At 46.6% G+C, this 20,512-nt stretch overlaps 1 protein-coding gene across 1 annotated transcript; it reads right to left on the bottom strand.

Annotated features, from left to right (window-relative positions):
• Positions 1-2,764: 2,764 nt before the first annotated feature.
• On the bottom strand, positions 2,765-17,591 carry MINAR1 (membrane integral NOTCH2 associated receptor 1). Its single transcript, XM_057725265.1, has 3 exons — positions 15,291-17,591; positions 10,117-10,371; positions 2,765-2,962 (listed from the first exon to the last, which is right to left on the bottom strand). The coding sequence occupies exons 1-3, from the start codon at positions 17,589-17,591 to the stop codon at positions 2,765-2,767; spliced, it is 2,754 nt and encodes a 917-aa protein (XP_057581248.1).
• Positions 17,592-20,512: the final 2,921 nt, after the last annotated feature.

Raw genomic sequence — 20,512 nt, forward strand, 5'->3', positions numbered from 1 at the left:
AGACAGGCCAGTCCCTATGTCACCTGCAGGGAGCTCATAGCAGCAGGAGATGAGAGGCAGATTTTAGAGGGATGGGTAGATGCCTCCTTCCCAGCCAGACTCTGATCTTGCCCCTTTCTGCAAACAGAGGGTTGCAGAAGCTGGAGTGAGTCTGCGGTCCAGGGAAAGAAGGTGTAACAAGCTTGGGATCAATGGAGAGAAAGGACCGAACTGTGAACTCCACCTTATCCGGATCCCAAGACCCCCAAGCATCCATTAAGCTTCAAGCAGTGACAAAGGTCCATACCTTGACACCAAACTCAGAGCTACCAGGCTAAGGATAATGCCTTTCCAGAGGAAACCACTTTGCCTCTGGGCCACCACTGTGTGGTTTCCCAGGGGTATTATCAGGTCTGGATGTTTCCATTACATGGCAACGATGCTGAGCTGCCTTTTAAAGCTACACTGGACTTAGAGCAAGACTAAATCTCTTTGACGACCTCCCCAGATATGAAAAGAGTAGAAGAAAACTCTACAGAATCCCTTCACTTCTGTGTGTGGGGTGGCGCTGATGGTCACGCCCTCCCTAGAGATCTAGGCACATGGCCCCAGCAGGGCCCATTAGGAAGGGATTCACCCAAAGGCAGTGGCAATAGTGGTTTGGTCCATCCACCATGATCCTACCTGGCAAATGAAGGAGTCCGAATGGGATTTGACATTTTTTTCTTATCCTGGGTAACTGCATCTCCACTTCTCTGCAAATCATAGAGCAAGAGGTTGGGAGCTACCTATCTCTGCTGCTCTCATGGCTTCACCTGTGATAAAGGTGAGACTGGCAGGACTGGGATGTGTTCTAGAGCTGTATTGGTTGTACTGGTTGGGAGGAGGACTGGGATGGCAACTCTCGACTCCCAAGGGTTTTCATCTAGAATCCCCTTTGGGGTGAAAGAAACAACCTTATTGAATGTGCCCAACCCAAAACAGAGCACCAAAAGACTAAATTTCTGACAATAGACAGTAATATACATATATATCTCCATATGTATATATTCATGTTCAATTACAAATCCTCAGTTTTCCATACTAAGGCTTAAATTGCAGTCACCTAGCTGAAAATCTGTACACAAACATGAGACTAGAAAGAGATAACATGAAGACCTCTAAAAACGAAGGTTCATGACGGGTGAGAGCATCCAACCCTTATTTATTAACAATGTGAAATGTTCTGACACCTCCTTACAGCGAACGATAAAATTAGATACAGCAAGCTAAGCATTATTTGGAAGTTTTTAGGGCAGATGCTGAACGACTATTGCTTTAAAATCTGAGATGCTTCCCAAACCTCTCTTTCAGGAGTTTATTATATCATCCAGAGTGATGATTTTTCCTACCAACATTTATTTATATCTCACCTTGCTCTCAGAAGAATTAAGGTAGCTAGTTTCTGTCAATCGTTTTTCTTCAACCTGTAACATTAGGGTCAAATGCTGAAAAGGATTCTTTCTGTCCAATTATGTCAAAGCACCATTCAACAGGTGAAAACTGAGATCAGATTCTAATGAAATTACAACGGCTTCCTTACACTGGAGAAACCTTGCTCTCAAGTTACTCAACAGAGAAGACAATAAACAAACTTAGGTATTTAGATAGACATATAGATAGATAGATAAACGGTTAAATAGATCATTTTTTTTGCACTGCTGACAAGTATTCAAAACTCTGGAGTAGGTGTCGGGGTAGTTGAGAACACCTCAGAGCCTTTATCATATTATTGACAAGCTTTCAAAATCTTTTTAAAGCCATTGGAAATGGCTGGTATTAGTGGTGCACGGAAACCATGGTTTATAGTTAGGATGTCAAAGTTCAGCCATTGTCTCTGCTCTTCAAGGCACAAGGACAAGTTCCAAATTCTTCAACTCGTGTGTGAGAAGCAGAGCATCAGGTACCACCAGGAGATAGAAGATTAAGGAGACGAACACATCAAAGCAAGAACGGGAGATCCTTTGGGGATGCCATGACTTTCAGATATTGATCAGACACCGTTAGCAAGCAGCTCTCCCACACCTTGGGGTGGGCACAGGAAGGCCTCCTGGCCTGAACGCCTTGGCCTATTAAGCAGAGATCACAGTTCACGCCATGCCTGATTTGGCAGTCCGGCACCTTCCTACACTGGGCACCAGGAAGAAGGTCCAGAACGTTTCCATGAAGATCCGCAGTGAAGACCATATGATGACAGAAGGGCAAGAATGAAAAGTCGGTAGCCCTTGATAAAAGTCAGCAGAGAAGTAACCCCCTTTATGGATACATACCCTGTTACTTCACCTGCAATGGTCTAGGAACATTAATGAAAAGAGAACCCATCCTTTTTTATTCTCTTCATCTTGCTATCTCTCTTAGCTTCCCTAAAAGAGGCATGGATTAACTATCTCCTCTATAGCATATTCCCCGCCATGAAATTTCATCAAAATGGAAAGAATCCAACCAATTAATCTTCCTCTTTTTTTTGCTTGGAATTCAATTTGTATCTACTAGTAGTCCGTTACATTCTTTTGGTAGGAAAAGATATTGCACTTCTTAAAATTCATCCATGTAATTAAGTCAAAGCTAATAGGTAGGTAGATATCTCTCTAGAATGTGTACTTTCTGAAGACCATCATCAGGATTTACAGAAAAGCCTCCGTGATTTCTGTTTCAACAAACTGTAGCCCCACTGCTGCATGATTTTAAACCACAGAGGGAGACGTTGGGGGTCAGGAGCCGTAGGCGACACCCTGTGTCCAGCGGCTCATGATTTCATTGTGCAGATGGGCACCACGATGACCAGAATGACCGTGCATGCGGCTGCAGCGATCAGAGCAGCGATCTTGCAGACCTTGGCTCGTCGGAACTCGGCTTCTTTCCGTTTCAGTAATGAGTCATAGCCTGGAGTGTAAATATCTTCCATCCAATATTCTAAGTTGTTTGGGTTTAAAGATTCTTGAGTCTAAAAGTGAAGAGAAGATGTTAGAAATATGGTGAATATGTGCAACAGATTCAAGACGTTCTGACATCACTCCTGAAGCATCTCAGAGCTGTCTGCAGCTTTCAGGGGAGATGCCCAAGGCATCCAGTGCTGCCCACCAGACCCTCCTGAGATGACCACCAAGGATGTGGGCTCCCGCACATCCCAGTTTGTACCTGCCCCTCTCTTACTACATAGGTCCTGTTGGGGGACTTCCCTGGTGGCTCAGTGGTTAAGACTCCATGCTCCCAATGCAGGGGGCCCTGGTTCGACCCCTGGTCAGGGAACTAGACCCCACATGCATGCCACAGCTAAGGAGCCTACGAGCCACAACTAAGGAGCCCACTTGTCACAACTAACACCCAGTACAACCAAATAAATAAATAAATATTTTTTCAAAAAAGGTCATGATGGTCTTGACATGGAAAACCCAGGGATTTTCAGGAAGCAAGCAAAATAGGGCCAAGACAAATGAGACTCTACACTTCAAGGGCGCACGGCCAAGAACAGGCTGGACCCGCTGCATGGGAAGCAGGGAAAGTCACTGAAAAATATTCTCTTTTAACAGTCCCTAAAAACAGAGCTGTCTGAAGCAAGGCTGTTGTATTACTCTGATTCAGTTCCCAGTTCTTCAGAAAAGCCTCTACTAAAAATCAAAGCAGTTCAAACAAAACATAAAATATTTCCATTTCAAACATCTGTCTGAGCAGGTCAGGCCACTGCTCAAAGGCCAGGTCTACAGACCGGTGGCAGACCACCCGCATGCCAGGTGCAGGCAGGGTCCCAAATGGGAGACACCCCACACCCAGTGACGTCTGTCTCCTGGTCTCCCTGAGATTAATGACTGTCTGCAGGAGGAATATCGTATTTAACCTGTATCGCCCAGGAATCCCATTCCCCGTGGATGGCTACAATCTATTTCCATAAAGAAAGGCAGTGTTCTCATTTTATGGCAAACATTTAATAATGTGAGTGTCACATAAAAGCAGCAACACACTGCAGTTCCAAGTGAAGTCGCCTAAATCTTTGAAACACAAGCAAAATATCCATTTTGAAGATTTTCTCAGAGTGTTTAATGCTCATAAAGATGGGCATGTTACAAATTACACATACAAACACACACACACACACACAGGTTTATAAAACAAATGCTTCCAAAACTTAAAATAAAAAAACCTCAGTGGTACCATGTTATTGGAATATTGATGATTCAAACCCACATTAGTCATTCTCCACCTGTCCTTCCAGATCTGTTCTCTGTTCTTTTCCACCTTGCTCTGTACCCCCAGGAGACTGGCCCACATGGACGCATCCCAGGTGGGTTCAGTCAGTGGGGTATCACTTCCCCGGCTCCCTCCCTGATGGGCTGCAGTTCTATCAGGCACCTGCTCACAGAGCTGTGGGTCCTGGTGGGTTTCAGAAAGAGCTCCCTTTCCCTGGCCTTCAGATCCAAGGGCAGCAACAGCTTCTCACTCATGCTGGCCCCTGGGTGCTTCATGGGCTCTAAACCCTGCCTATACCACCTCCGACAGTCCCCTCCTTCCCATCCCCATCATCCCTGGGGTATGCCATCTGCTTCCTGCGGGGATACTCATGACCCACATGCCGTGGACTCCTCTGGCTTCTTTATTGCTCTCCTGTTTTTTGTTTTGTTTTGTTTTGTTGGTCATGTGGCGTGCAGGATCTTAGTTCCCCGACCAGGGATCGAACCTGGGCCCCCTGCATTGGGAGCGCACAGTCTTAACCACTGGACTGCCAGGGAAGTCCCTGCTCTCCTGTTATTCATGGCCTTCCAATACAGGGGCGAGCAGACTCCAGCTCGTGGACCAGATCCAGCCCAACACCTGCCTTTGTACAACCTACCAGTTAAGAATCGTTCGCACATTTTTAAATCATCGAAAAAAAATAAAAATAAAAAACAATAATGATATGTGAAAATCACATGAAATTCAAATCTCAGCATCCAAAAATAACATTTTATCAAAACACGGCCAGGTCCAGTCATTTACAAGTTGTCCATGGCTGCTTGAGATAATTATCAGCAGACCTGAGCAGTTATGACAGAGACAGAGACAGTAAGGCCTGCAGGGTCTTAAAGTAGCTACTCTCTGACCCTTTAGAGGAGAGTTTGCCAACGCCTGTCCTAGTATATTCTGTACAACTTTGAGTAATGAAAACAGAATGGGACTCCGGGGTCACTGGAATTCTCCCAGGTCCCTTCCCTCAATGAGGCATAATGTTCAAAGACTTGTCCAATTGTTCATGTTATCTGGAAGGGCGGGGAGGGGCGGTCAGGCAACGTTGACCACCTAGGACCCCCACCATGGAAACAGGACATGTTCCATGATGGAAACATCCTTAAAGTGCAGGCTCCTCTGTCCAGACTTTGCAAGAAACTCCTACTCCAGCAGCTCTGCTAAATCCCAGGAGCCACGGTCTCCCTGAGTTCCCTGGGGCACTCCTGCTACTGCGCCTCTCTGCCTGTTAGGACCAGTGTCCTCGTGCTTGGGCAGCAGCTCCTTCCACAACAGAGCTCCGTGGGCACTTAGGATCCGTCTGTTCCCCTGGACGTGAAAGCTCTTCAGCAATTTAATGGGCACCCTAGAATGGAGAGGGGGAGCCAAGATGGGCATATTCAGCTGGGGGACTGGTTTGCAGGGGTGGGCTGGTTTGGGTGGAAGGCTGAAGGAGTAGCTCTCCCTGCTCTGGCATTTTGGAGACAGGCTCTGACCAAGGAGGCTGAAACAGCCACCTCTTCTTCCGAATATTCCCAAGGCCAGCCGAGAAGGTAAACAGTGTGTAAACGACACATCAGATATTGTCTTGTTCCCTCCGTCTCAGATAGAATGAAACTGACTTCCTTTCACAGGTAGATAGGCTTTATGGGCTGGGATTCAGACTGTGAAATAAACTATTTTTAATTAGTTTTTTCCAATATCTGCAAGCTCTCATGACACCCAGTAGCAGAGAGGTGATACCGAGGTTTCGAGGGACACAGGGAGCATCCTCAGTTGTTAATTACACCTGCTGAACACTGGAAATGGAAATAAGGCCTGTACCTTTGCTGCACCCTCAAGTGGCCATCGATGGCAAATTTACATCTTGGCACCAAGGGACCCCAAGAAGATGGTCCAGATGCTGAAGCTGCCCTAAGACAGTACCTGGGTCTCTACAGAGTGATGAAAACAAGTAGGGTGGTGCCTTTCTGCCTTTATTGAGCTCCAGATACCTGTTCTGCCTTGCTGCAAACACCCTCAAAAGGCTATTAAACTCTTTGCTGTCTTCTATTTTTTGTGAGACTACATACACTATCCTTAGCATTTTTAAGTGATGTCACCTAAAGCTCTCTAATCTAAAGATCTTCTATTTTTATGACATTGCCTTTATGCTTCTAAACATTGGCACTTTAAAATCACATGTATCTGTAGGAGTGAAGTCTCCCAAACTTTAAAAAGATGTTTCTCCATCTATGACTCATTCAATTAATCTGACCCCATCAAGGTCATCCCATGATACTGGTGAAACACTGATTATTCCACCAAGTGTTATTATTCACACCTCCCGGGCCTTTTCTGACTTGCCTGCAGCTCATGGCATCCTAATACCCACAGGTCACAGTGCGGTACCCATGGCAGGCCACTGGCATCCACCTGCAGGAAAAGCAAATCCTATCTCGCCTGCCTGCCAGCAGGATGGTGACAGGAGAGCACGTGGCCTGAAGGGTCAAGTGGCGTGCAGCTGGCATGAAGACAAAATGTGCAGGAGGTGACAAGGGCCGGGAGTACCTCCAGGGTGGTCCTGATACCCCCACCCACCTAACACTCAGGATCTGGCCAGAGACGCCCTTTCCCATAATGGCTGTCATTGAGGGCCCAACATAAACAGATGTCACTGCAGTCACTTTTGTGACATGAAGCTCCAACTATACTCTCACCAGCAGAAAAACAAAATGGTGGAGAGGCAACATAAGAGGAAGAACAGGTAGAGAAATTAAGGAAACTCTCCCATTCACCATTGCAACCAAAAGAATAAAATACCTAGGAATAAACCTGCCTAAGGAGGCAAAAGATCTGTATGCAGAAAACTTTAAGACATTGATGAAAGAAATCAAAGATGACATAAACAGATGGAGGGATATACCATGTTCCTGGATTGGAAGAATCAACATCGTGAAAATGACTGTACTACCCAAAGCAATTTACAGATTTAATGCAATCCCGATCAGATTACCAATGGCATTTTTCACAGAACTAGAGCAAGAAATCTTACGATTTGTATGGAAACGCAAAAGACCCCGAATAGCCAAAGCAATCTTGAGAAGGAAAAATGGAGTGGGTGGAATCAGGCTTCCTGACTTCAAACTATACTACAAGGCCATAGTGATCAAGACAGTATGGTACTGGCACAAAAATAGAAAGGAAGATCAATGGAACAGAATAGAGAACTCAGAAGTAAGCCCAAACACATATGGGCACCTTATCTTTGACAAAGGAGGCACGAGTATACAATGGAAAAAAGACAGCCTCTTCAATAAGTGGTGCTGGGAAAATTGGACAGCAACATGTAAAAGAATGAAATTAGAACACTTCCTAACACCATACACAAAAATAAACTCCAAATGGATTAAAGACCTACATGTAAGGCCAGACACTATCAAACTCCTAGAGGAAAACATAGGCAGAACACTCTTTGACATACATCAAAGCAACATCCTTTTTGACCCACCTCCTAGAATCATGGAAATAAAATCAAGAATAAACGAATGGGACCTCATGAAACTTAAAAGCTTTTGCACAGCAAAAGAAACCATAAACAAGACTAAAAGGCAACCCTCAGAATGGGAAAAAATAATTGCCTATGAAACAACGGACAAAGGATTAACCTCCAAAATATACAAGCAGCTCATGCAGCTTCATACCAAAAAAGCAAATAACCCAATCCACAAATGGGCAGAAGACCTAAATAGACATTTCTCCAAAGAAGACATACAGATGGCCAACAAACACATGAAAAGATGCTCAACATCACTCATCATCAGAGAAATGCAAGTCAAAGCCACAATGAGGTATCACCTCACACCAATCAGAATGGCCATCATCACAAAGTCTGGAAACAACAAATGTTGGAGAGGGTGTGGAGAAAAGGGAACTCTCCTGCATTGTTGGTGGGACTGTAAGTTGGTACAGCCACTATGGAAAACAATTTGGAGGTTCCTTAAAAAACTACAAATAGAACTACCATATGATCCAGTCATCCCACTCCTGGGCATATACCCAAAGAAAACCATAATCCCAAAAGAAACTTGTACCATCATGTTTATTGCAGCACTCTTTACAATAGCCAGGACATGGAAGCAACCTAAATGCCCATCAACAAATGAATGGATACAGAAGATGTGGCATATATATACAATGGAATATTACTCAGCTATAAAAAGGGATGAGATGGAGCTATATGTAATGAGGTGGATAGAACTACAATCTGTCATACAGAGTGAAGTAAGTCAGAAAGAGAAAGACAAATATTGTATGCTAACTCACATATACGGAATATAAAAATGGTACTGATGAACTCAGTGACAAGAACAGGGAAGCAGATACAGAGAATGGACTGGAGAACTCGAGGTATGGGAGGGGGCGGGGGGTGAAGGGGAAACTGAGAAGAAGCGGGAGAGTAGTACAGACATATATATACTACCACCTGTAAAATAGTCAGTGGGAAGTTGTTGTATAACAAAGGGAGTCCAACTCGAGGATGGAAGATGCCTTAGAGGACTGGGGCAGGGAGGGTGGGGGGGAATCGAGGGGGGGGCGTCAAGGAAGGGAGGGAATATGGGGATATGTGTAAAAAAAACAATTGATTGAACCTGGTGTACCCCCAAAAAAAATAAAATAAAATAATAAAGACATGAAAAAAAAAAAAAAAAAAAAAAAAAAAAAAAAGAGGAAGAACAGGAGACATTGCTGGAGAGTCCAACATGAATTTAGACTTGTTGGACCTGCAGCAAGTTATTGAACTTCTCAGGGCCTCAGTTTCCTCATTTATAACCTTGAGATGAACATCATCACGCCTGCCTGCAGGCCACTTGTGCCTTGCTCAAGAGACCGCGGTGAAAAGCCCCATACAGGGTTGATCAACTTCAGCACCATTTCATCAGCGCTAAAATGCCTTTTCAGTGCCTACTTAATGCCAGGTACTTTAAATACATTATTTTCATTTCTTACAATGACTCTACAAGTTAGATATTATTATGAACATCTAACAGGTGAGAACCAAAGCTCGAACACGTGAATGTTCAGGCCACACAGCAAAGGAACCCTGGATTAGAGAAAACACGTCTTTTTCTCGCCACTGCACTGCACCTCCTGCAGCCCTCTTGGCTTTAAAGCGAAACCATTTCAGGGGAAACTTGCCGTATCAACCCCCACCGGCATCTCTCCAACCGCCCTTTAAGTTGTGTGGACATCCTGGGACCCGTATGTGACTGGCAGCGTTGGGACAGTGGCCTCGCTGCCCACAAAGGTAACCGGCAGGTGGGGACCAAGGTGCTTCCAAGGTGACACGGACACACAGACATACGCGGTGTGGATGCAACCAGGTGGAGCTGCCCACCGAAATGAACGTGTGGCCAAAACCCAGCCCTGCCTGTAGGTGAACAGAAAGCACGCCCTCCAGCCACAACTGTATTCACAGAGCTTCCGGGGATGGCGCTTACCTGGGACTGCTCCGCATGGGAACATAATCCATAGCTCGGCTCCCACAAATATGCTTTTATCCCACGTGCTACATGTGGAAGGAGAAATCAGCTTGTGTTTCATTAAACAGTTGGGCTGAGGTCTTGTGAGCAAACGTGAGAATCTGCACTTGGTACGGAGTCTTAAACGCATCGTTAGCAAACGGATGGCCACAGTCAATCAAGCATTCCCACGGCTAATCGTTTACGAACCAATAACCGAAAGAGCGATCCCCTGGCGAAAAATCTCTGCTCTACGATGTATTCAGGTTCAGAATTCCATGGTGGGGACCCAGGGAGCGGACGGGTGTGGGAGCTGGCTGCTTAGAGCATCTGCCATCCATTCCTGTATCCGCCAGGGCGTGGCTGGGCTCCCCCCATCCCGGGGCGGTGAGAGGCTCACCTGCAGGTCCAGGGCTGTCAGCTTGCCCTTCTCGCCCGCGTTGCGCGCATACTCCTCGATGGTCCAGGAAGGCTGGCCCCGCTTCACCTCCGCCAGCTCGGTCAGCCGCATGTCGGTGTACAGAGGGTTGTTCTTCATGTGGGCCTTGAGGGAGGCGGGGTAGGGGTGAGGACTGAACACCTGCTCCACCAGGAAGCCGTCTTTGGGCTGCTTGGGCAGTCGGTGCTGCGGGGGGATGTCGTACTGCCTGTCTGCCTGCAGAGGGGCACAGAGAAGCCCAGAGCGTGACAGAGATGCCATCGGATGTCACGGTGCCATTGGGCACACACCAGCTTTTCATCACCGGGTTCTGCCCAGGTAGCAACATGCAGTTATTTACAAGCAAATAGCATATCTGTACTGGGGGAAATTTATTAGGAAAAGCTTATGACATTAATAATACTAATACGACCCAGTGTTTCTGTGCCGGGAAGAGATGATTTTTTCTAATCCTCACATCATGACCCCTATTATTAACACGCATTGTTCAAGTAGGGAAATGGAGCCCAGAAAGACTCAGTGATTTACCCCAGGGTACACAGCTGCTACCTGGGGGAGCTGGAATTTAAACCTATCATCTGGCTTCAGAGAAGCTCTGCTTAACCACTACACAGTACTGCCCCCTCTTTCTCCCCCCCACCCCCACCCCGCACCACGCGGCAGGCAGGATGTTAGTTCCCCGACCAGGGAGCAAACTTGCGTCCCCTGCAGTGGAAGCACAGGCTCTTAACCATTGGACCACCAGGGAAGCCCCTGACCCCTCTTTCTCTTATCAATTTCTACCTGGTAGTGAGGAGTAAAAGACATGGGTCCTTCTCCCTAGGAGCTGGCTGAAACCACCGATGCCACGCTGTTTCTCCAGATGGAAAAAGCCAAGCCAGAAAGCACATGGTGGGAGCCTCTAGTGATTTTCAGAGACCTCTGCATGGCCTTCAAGACAAGGGAACAGTCTGGACCACAGTGTGGAGGAAGGAAGGTGCCCGACACAGTTGGCATCACTTATGTCCTCAGCCCTTGCGTTCCACCCAAACCAGGGGGCTCCATTCTCCATGAGCCCTGTTATAACTGGGGTCTTCTGATACTTTCTACTTCTAACTTCAGGCCCTCAGATCTCCACATGCATGTCACTTCCTCCAGGAAGACTCCCTAACCCACCAAGAGTGGGTCAGTGGCCATCCACGTGACCCCTTCAGACTGTGCACAGAGCCCGCAGCCAGCACTGTCCCACTGAACTGTAACTGCCTGTTTGTCTGTCTCCTCTGCTGGACTGTAAGTTCCCCGAAGTCAGCGGACTGTCGTGAGCACCTTTTAATCACCCGCTCAGCAAAATCATACCACCAAGGAGAAGGCAAGCCAATCTTTGTTAAAGGGATGGATCCCAAAGCCATGAAGTCGTTCACATGAAAGAACCAAAAAAGCTGAGGGTGTGAGCAACAGAAAAAGGAAAAGGAAAAATGAGAATGTGAGTGACGGTGAGTGTGGATACGCAAGAGGAGGAGAGTGGGTTGGGGTGTCAGGAAAGGAGCAGTTTCTGTGTGAGCACCTGATGAGAGAACATGTGTGGCTGGGAGTGTGTGTATCCTGCACGTGGACGGAGACCACGAGCCCACTGCCACCTACCAGCAAACTAGACCCATCGGCAGCACTTCCAAACCATTAAGACTGCTGATGCTGATATAGTGAAAGCAGGATAAACGTGGCCAAATCCAAATAAGAAAGCGAGGTGCCCTCTCATTTTCTAGCTCATCAAACCCAAGTATCGTCCTTTCAAAAGGCGTCACTGATTTTCTTTCTGCTGCTCATCAGCACTACCAAGCACTCCGAATGCTCCCGCAGCCTGCAGGGCCTGCACCAAGCTGGGGGCGGGGCAGGTGCCAACGATAACAACAGGGCAGCATAATTACAGTTAATTGAGGGCTGACTGTGTGTGTCTCCTGCTGTGCTCAGGGCAGAACATGCCATATCTCATTTCAGCTTCTTGAGAACATCAGCAAGACTGTAACATTATCATCCCCACTGCGGATGCATAAACTCAGCTCAGAGAGGTTAAGGAACTGGCCCAAGGTCACACAGCCAGGAAGTGGCAGAGCCAGGATTTGAACTTGTTCTCGCTTCTGAGATGGAAAGATACCCACTGCCCACGCCTGCCTCCCAGCTGCTACCACAGAGGTGTTTGCATTCTAACATGGCAGTCTTTATGTATACCTAAGATGTTTTTAAAATAAAAGTTAGTGTCTACTCTGTCTAAACAGAGAAGACTAAAGGCGGGAGGTCAGAGACCAGCAGTAATCCCCTGGGAGTTTTTCAGAGGCTTATGAATTAAGAGGCCTTGAGGGGAACACTGGGCCTAGATCAGCAGAGAGAAGGTGGACAGGACACTCATTTTTTTTGGACATGGACCATTTTTAAAGTCTTTATTGAATTTGTTACAATATGGTTTCTGTTTTCTGTTTTGGTTTCTTAGCCGCAAAGCATGTGGGATCTTAGCTCCCCAACCAGGTATCAAACCCACACTCCCTGCATTAGAAGGCAAAGTCTTAACCACTGGACCACCAATGGTCCCTGAACAGGACATTCTTAATGGAGGAACCACATGAGTAAAGGTTTGATGGTGGGACAGAGCCTGGCAATCCTAGATGCTTCATCAGTATTTGCTGAATGAGTGACTAAGTGAATAAGGATGGCGTTTTTGAGGAAAACCAGGTAGACGCATCAAGGTGGAGCACGGCCCAGTCTGGGTGAACTGGAGCCCTCCGGCTGGGGAGAAGGAAGTGACATTCCCAGGGCTTGAATGGCCGGGCTGAGGAGTTTGAAACTTTTTGCTGAGCAAAGGGGAGCCAAGGAGGAGATGGGAACAGGAGGCACTGCACGCCCTAGACTGGAGCTTTCGGAAAGTGAGCGTAGCAGTGGTCGACAGGATGAGATGGAAGTGGGGTGGGGAGTGAGCAAAAGAGACCAGTCACAAATGTGCCCCCAAATCCAGGTCGGAGGTGGTAAGAGCCAGGACTGGGGGTGGGAAGGTGGATTTAAATGCAAAGAAACATCACAAAAGATAAATCCACAGGGTCGAGTAGCACCACTGGATGCAAGAGAGCCAGCAAGAGACGTCAAAGATGAGAGGTGCCCTTTCGGTTTGGGGAATGGCTAGAATGATCACCCCAGGATGCGTATAGGGAAGGGAAGCCTGGCTTTGAAGGAACAGAATGTCTAGCTGGGACCTGTAGATTTCGGCCTGCGGCAGACACCTGGGGCAGCTGGCTTTCGGCGGTTTGAGGTTCTGGAGTGAAGGACCCTAGAGGGCCCCAGGGTTGGTCACCACCCTGGCTAGCATCGGCCTGGGGATGGTGAGAGCCACACGCTGGAAGAAGAAACAGGGTCACAGAAGGAGACCAAATGAAGATGGCTCACCCCAAACACTAGCAACCGTGAGCTGTGCATTTCAAGGGATCTTTCTCAAGCCTATTTCTGTTAGTTTCTAGGGGCTTTGACATTTTATAGGTTGGACGCATGACTAGCTCAGTTTAACTTGATATTTCTATAGAACTACTGGAGTGCTCTAAATGGCCATTTTAAAAGACCCAGGGCTCCAAGAACTTGGGCAGACCCTGGCAGCTAATTGACACAACAGCGGAGCCAGAGGAGAAGGCCCACAGCCGGGCATCTTGTTGGAGTATCGGCACATAATATACTCTGATTTCTGTCTAACACCACGTGTTGTAAGTGGCTACTGAAGAGAGCAGTGGCCGGCACAGGTACCAGAGGTTCCTTTGGGATTAGAAAAGAAATCACTTCTTATTTTACCCCTTTTCCCCGCTTTGGAAACTTCCCTAGGGCCCAGTTTTCTAAGCTTGACCTTCTTGGCACCATTGCAGGGACTCAGCCTCCTGCTCTGTACTGAATGTCTGCAGCCACATCTCTTCGTGCCCTCTCTAATGACTGGTCCTCCGAGCAACCGTGGTCTGTCCACTGACCTTTGGAATCAGGGAAGAGGATTGAGATGGGCAACCAGTTGAAATGGCATCACTTTGGCCAGAAAAGGTTCAATGTAACCCATTTAGAGGGAAGAAGGGCGTCTCGAGTACCACTGAAACAAATCATCCTTATTGCAGGGGACGAGAAAAAGAGTGTGAGTATATGTGTGTATACTCACTCCAGCACTGACAGAAAGATGCTGGCTATAAAGATACAAAAACACTCAAGCTCCCACACAACTGTGTAGGGAAAAAAACTCAAAAGCAAAGAAAGACATCATATTAAGCGTTGCTGGGCTTCCCTGGTGGCGCAGTGGTTAAGAATCTGTCTGCCAATGTAGGGGACATGAGTTTGAGTCTTGGTCCAGGAGGATCCCATACGCTGTGGAGTAACTAAGCCCGAGCGCCACAACTACTGAGCCTGTGCTCTAGAGCCTGCAAGTCACAACTACTGAGCTCACGTGCCACAACTACTGAAGCCTGCGCACCTGGGGCCATGCTCTGTAACAGGAGAAGCCACTGCAGTGAGAAGCCCGCACGACTCAACTAGAGGAAACCCTCGCGTAGCAACGAAGACCCAACACAGCCAAAAAAATAAATTAATTAATTAAATAAATAAATTTAAAACAAAGAGTTGCCATCCTTGGAACTGTGAATAATTTCCTTACTCATCTTCTTTTCTTACGAATCACCAGTGATCTTAAAATGAAAACAACTTGAACTTTTAAAAAGGAACACCACGCGTGCCACAAAGTATGTGAAAGGGACACAGGAGCTAGCTCACTTTTAAGTCATTTCCCTCCTTTTCTGTGCCTGCATCCTGCCCTTTCAGAAAGGACAAGAAGAAATCCTTGGTGATGCTTGTCTGCTCTGCCATGTTCCCCATTCTATGAAAATCAGGTCTGGCACCACCCATCCGCTATCTGAGCTGCACTTTCTCCAGTCGGCAACACAGCAGCACGAGCTCCTCCCAGCTGACTGACAACTTGATGGGACCAAACACCAGCCTATGCTATCCTCTCTGCTCTAACCGTGGAAAGTCGGCCAAATGTGGAAGGATCACGAGCACACAGAGGGCAGGCCTCTTTTTCGTGTACTGTAAGCTTCTAGGCTTGGAAATGATAAAGCTGGTGCCCCAGCTACACGAGCTTAAACGTGCATTACCTCTTTAGATTTTCGATGCCAGTCCTTACTCTCTCCAGGGCCTCTGTCTTTGATCTCCTCCTCGCCGACGCCCCCGCGGCTGGTGTAAGTGATGGTGCGCCAGTCTCTGGGAGAGTTGGAGATACTTGCGATTTTGGATTCGGTGGCACTGTTCTCCTCCGTCAGGGACCTGGAGGATGGCCTGGTGAAGAGGCTTTTTTTTAAGGCCTTGACACGAAGGCTTTCGCTGTTGCTTCCGCTGGCATCCGAGCAGCACCAGTCGGCCGCGTTCTCCAGTTTGGGCCCGTGGGAGCTGCTGTGTGCACGGAACATCCGGGGAGAGGCGCTCTCATCCGACGGAACCTCGCTGGTCAAGGAATTCAGATCGATCTGCACACTCACCTTCTCAGGCTGCTGTATCTTCTGATCCAGTTTATTGAGTTTGCCCAGGACCTGGGAGATTTCCTCGCGGACACCCGACAGCGATTCAAGCTTCCGCTCAATTTCACCAATCCTGAGCACCAGTTTGCACACGCTGGTCTTCAGCTCCTCTTCCGAGTGGTGACTGTTTTCAGGCCGGTTTCCCTTTTCTCCTTTGCTGCTGGGGAGCCCATTGGCGATTTTGGTTAGGTTGTGCTCCGGTGAACTGTCACAGTCCGACTTGTGAAGCTGAGACAAAGAGCCTGTGCTGTTATAGCGGGATGACTGCATCACTCCCGTGGAGCCACTGATGCTCATGTCATCAAGAAATCGGAAAATGTCACTGATGTCATCGCTAACGCCTTCCGAGTCATCATCTGACTGCTTCATGGCGTGCCTGTCGCTGTACTTGCCCTGCCCGGAGGTGCACAAATCTTTGCATTTCTTGGGCTCCAGGACGTGCTGCTCGGTCTGGGTGCCCACGCTACTGGTGTCTGAGCTGAGCTGCCCGCTGGTGCAGCTAATGCTCTTGTCTTTAAACTTTTTGACCGGTTCGAGCTTCTCCAGATCAGCGGGGGAAGAGATCTCTTTAGATTTGAGCCCGTTTGGCTTGGCAGCGTAGCCGACAGGGAGAACCGGCTGTTGCTCCTGTGGCGTGAGGTAAGCTGGGCGCCTGTCTGGGGTTGCAAAGCTGGGGGTCTGGCTGCTGGGAGTTGGATAGCGGAGCTTCTCCTCGGAGGGATTTCTATTGAAAAAGGACCGTTCAAAGTCAGGAACTTCTTCGGTGTTTAGGCTCCAGCTTTTGGCCGGCCAGGGGGTCTGCTTGCCCGGCCTCCCAGGACAGCGCCTGGCCTCCTGGGTCCCCATCACTGGAGTAGGTCCAAAATACGTGGAGGCTTGAAGGTCATCTAAGCTTTCGTGCTTTGCCCGCCTTTTGTCAGGAACCGGGGAGTACTCAGGATTCAGGTACTGGCTGTTGTAGGGCATCTCAAAGCTGTGATTGGGAAAAGGGGTCTTGTGGGACTCCTTTCGGCCCTGGGGTTTCCCGTGCTCACCCTCAGCCTTGTTAGCGGGGCTGGCCAACCCCGGGGACACGGTCATCAGGTTGTGAAAGTCCTCTTTGAAGATGTTCCTTTTCTGGACGCACGACTGGACCACGAAGGGCTCCTCGTTAGAAATGAAAGTCTCCTTAATGCCCTGGGTGAGGGGCAGGGAGTCTTGATCGGACATTGACTCGCTCTCGATGTTCATGGGGAAGTAGGTCCTCTGCATCTCGCAGGGCTGAGGGCTGGCCACCGAGTACGGGGCCAGAGCCTGCAGCCTGTCCAGGGAAGCCGCCCGGTTTTTCACGTCTTTGCTGACCCCCAGCAGGAAGTTGGGCTCAGAGGCAGGTACGAATTGCGGGCAGTCCTTGCAGTCCATCTTGCGGCACTTGGACGACTGGCGGGTGGGGTAGCCCCGGCTGAAAGGCCGGTCACTCAGCTCGCAGTTGAGGGGCGCACACTCCGCCGCGCTGCAGAGCTCGGTGTCCGAGCGGCACAAGTCAAAGGGTGCCTCCTTCTTGCGCATCTTCTGCCGGCCGCTGGGCAGCTTCTCCTTGGCAGCGCCCCCGTTCATCTGGATCAGGTTGAATATGGTTACAATATCCGCCGCCACCATGATCTTCTTCGATTGCTGGTTGTTCACGGTGCATTTCATCTTGTCTTTGAATAACGTGGCTGGAAAATTGGGATCGAGACAAGCTGTGTAGAAGAGCACGCTTCTCAGCTTGGCGAGCTGGGACAGATCAAAGCGGGCGCACAGGGATTTGCACAGGTCCTGGTAGGAAACGGTATTTTGCTTGCTGTCCAGTTCCTCCAAGATCTTCACCAAGAAGAGGGACGTTTCCTGATTGGTCTCCATGGTTTAGAATTTCAAAGGCTCGCTGACCACACTGAAACTTCGAGTCAGTTCTACATGGTGACAATATCGAAAAAGAGAAAGGGAGAAAAAGAGGATTATAAACACCAGTGGGGTTTTAAGTCACGCTGGTTATGAACTATATAAAGAAATGCAACAAAAAACTTTTTAATGCTTAAAAACATTGTAAGAGCTTTAAAAATATTTATAACATACCACTTTGTAATTCCCTTCCCAGGAATCCACCTAAAGAAATTATTGACGACTATGATTTTGCATAAGGATGTTCATTATGTATGTGCACAACTGATTCACTTTGCTGTACGCCTGAAACTAACACAACATTGTAAATCAACTATATTCCAATAAATTTTTTTAAATAGTTACAATTAATTAAAAAAAGATGTTCATTACAATGGTATTTATAATAGTGGAAGAAATAAAATATCTTAAATATCCAAATATTAGGGGAATGCATAAATAAAACAGGTTATGATATACGATGATTTCTTACAAACATTAAAATTACATTAATGTACATCCCTACAATGGAATACCACTCAACAACACAAGGGAACAAATTACTAGTACATGTACATGATATGGATGAATCCCAAATGTCTGGTGCTTGAGTGAAAGAAGCCACACTCAAAAGTCTACCTATTACATGGTTCCATGTTAATGATATTTTGAAAAACAGATCCGTGGTTGCCTGGAGCTGAATGTGAGGCAAGGTGTTGGCAGAACAGCAGAGAGAAATTTCCCTGGATGATGGTGCTGTTCCACGCCTTGACTGGAGTGGTGGTCACATGCCTCTGCATTTGTCAAAACTCATAAAACTGTGTGCTAAAACAAGTGACTCTTACCTATGTAAATTTTACCCTAATTATAAAATTATACATTGAGGGGCTTCCTAGGTGGTACAGTGGTTAAGAATCTGCCTACCAAGGCAGGGGACACAGGTTCGATCCCTCCTCCAGGAAGATCCCACATGCCTCAGAGCAATTAAGCCCATGTGCCGCAACTATTGAGCCCATGTGCTGCAACTACTGAAGCCCATGTGCTGCAACTACTGAAGCCCACGTGCTTAGAGCCTGTGCCCCGCAACAAGAGAAGCCACGGCAATGAGAAGCCCGCTCACCACAACAAAGAGCAGCCCCTGCTCACTGCAACTAGAGAAAGCCCGTGTGCAGCAATGAAGACCCAACACAGCCAATAAATAAATAACAAATTTATTAAAAAAAATAAATAAAATAAAATAAAATTACACATTGAAGACTTCTATTACAAAATGAATGGATAAAGAAGATGTGCCACATATATACAATGGAATATTACTCAGCCATAAAAAGGAATGAAACTGAGTTATCTGTAGTGAGGTGGATGGACCTAGAGTTTGTCATACAGAGTGAGGTAAGTCAGAAAGAGAAGAACAAATACCGTATGTTAGCACATATATATGGAATCTAAAAAAATGGTACTGCTGAACTCAGTGGCAGAGAAAGAATAAAGATGCAGATGTAGAGAACAGACTCGAGGACACTGGGAAGCGGGGAAGGAGAAGCTGGGACAAAGTGAAAGAGTAGTAGTGACATTTATACACTACCAAATATAAAATAGATAGCTAGTGGGAAGCAACTGCATAACACAGGGAGATCAACTTGATGATTGGTGATGACCTAGAGGGGTGGGATAGGGAGGGTGGGAGGGAGGCTCAAGAGGGAGGGGATATAGGGATACATGTATAAATGCAGCTGATTTGCTTTGTTGTGCAGCAGAAACTGGCACAACAGTGTAAAGCTCTTATACTCCAATAAAGATCGAAAGAAAAAAAAAGATGGTGTAAATAGATGATGTGTGTGGGGGGGGATGGGGGGTTCACATATGCCTGTACTATTTATTGAATAAAAACTCCTAGAATAAGGTTAAAAAAAAGAAAAGAAAAAAAAGAAAACTGTGGAACAATATTGAGTGAAAAATGTGAAGATAAATCTGTATATGTAGTAATATCTTAATTCTATAAGATTATATCTTAGAAATGAAACTGAAAGTAAATAACATACACTAACATGTTAATGGTGGTTACCTTTCGATTATAAATATGCATTTTCTTTCTGAATTAGTCATCTTTGTTTCTCGATATTTTATTATGCAAATTTTCAAACATCCAGCAAAGTTGAAAGAATTTTATAGTGAACACTCGTATACACACCATCTGGATTCCACCATTAACATTTTACTCTATTTGCTTTATCACATATCAATCCATCTACCCTTCATGAGGCCATGTTATTTTTTTAATGCACTTCAAAGTAAATTGCAGACATCTGTACATGACGACCCCCTAAAGATTTCACCATGCATGTAATTAACCCAAGTCCAATAATTGTTTACAGTTTCTCTTTTAATATAAGATTTACATACAATGAAGTTCACAAAACACGTGTATTTGCTGAAGTTGTGACAAATGTGTATGCCTATAAGCAAAGCCCCTACAAAGATCTAGAATGTTCCCCTTGCCCTTTCCCATTCAATCACCGTTCTTATTTTTTATAGGTAACTTTAATATTTTCTTTCTAATTTCCCTTCTTTTCCAAAAGTCTACCATGACCACGTATTATTTTGTAATCACCAAACAATAACTAACCTTATTCTGAAGTGGAAAGAAAAATCTACATTAACGAATCTTGTATGGAAAAATGAAAAACATCAAACCAAAAGCTGAATCAAGCTTAAAAGAAAGTAAAGCTCCTCATGGATAAACATGGACCCAGGTTGTGAGATTTACAAGGAAACATCAAATTACACATTAGCCTCCCCAGTCACATCCTGCTTAGAAAAGGCATTTTGACGACTGACTTATTGATTTTAAAATTGACTCAGCCCACACACGGCCAGCCTGTTTTCTACAGAAACAGGGTCTT

This window comes from Hippopotamus amphibius, chromosome 2, assembly GCF_030028045.1.
Source record: "Hippopotamus amphibius kiboko isolate mHipAmp2 chromosome 2, mHipAmp2.hap2, whole genome shotgun sequence".
NCBI lineage: Eukaryota > Metazoa > Chordata > Mammalia > Artiodactyla > Hippopotamidae > Hippopotamus > Hippopotamus amphibius.

Coding starts and splice junctions, on each gene's coding strand:
- MINAR1 (XM_057725265.1), bottom strand. CDS start 17,591: ATGGAGACCAATCAGGAAACGTCCCTCTTCTTGGTGAAGATCTTGGAG. Junction 10,372..15,290: donor GGCATCGAAAATCTAAAGAG/GTAATGCACGTT, acceptor GCCCCTCTGCAG/GCAGACAGGCAGTACGACAT. Junction 2,963..10,116: donor TGACAGCCCTGGACCTGCAG/GTGAGCCTCTCA, acceptor CTTCACTTTTAG/ACTCAAGAATCTTTAAACCC.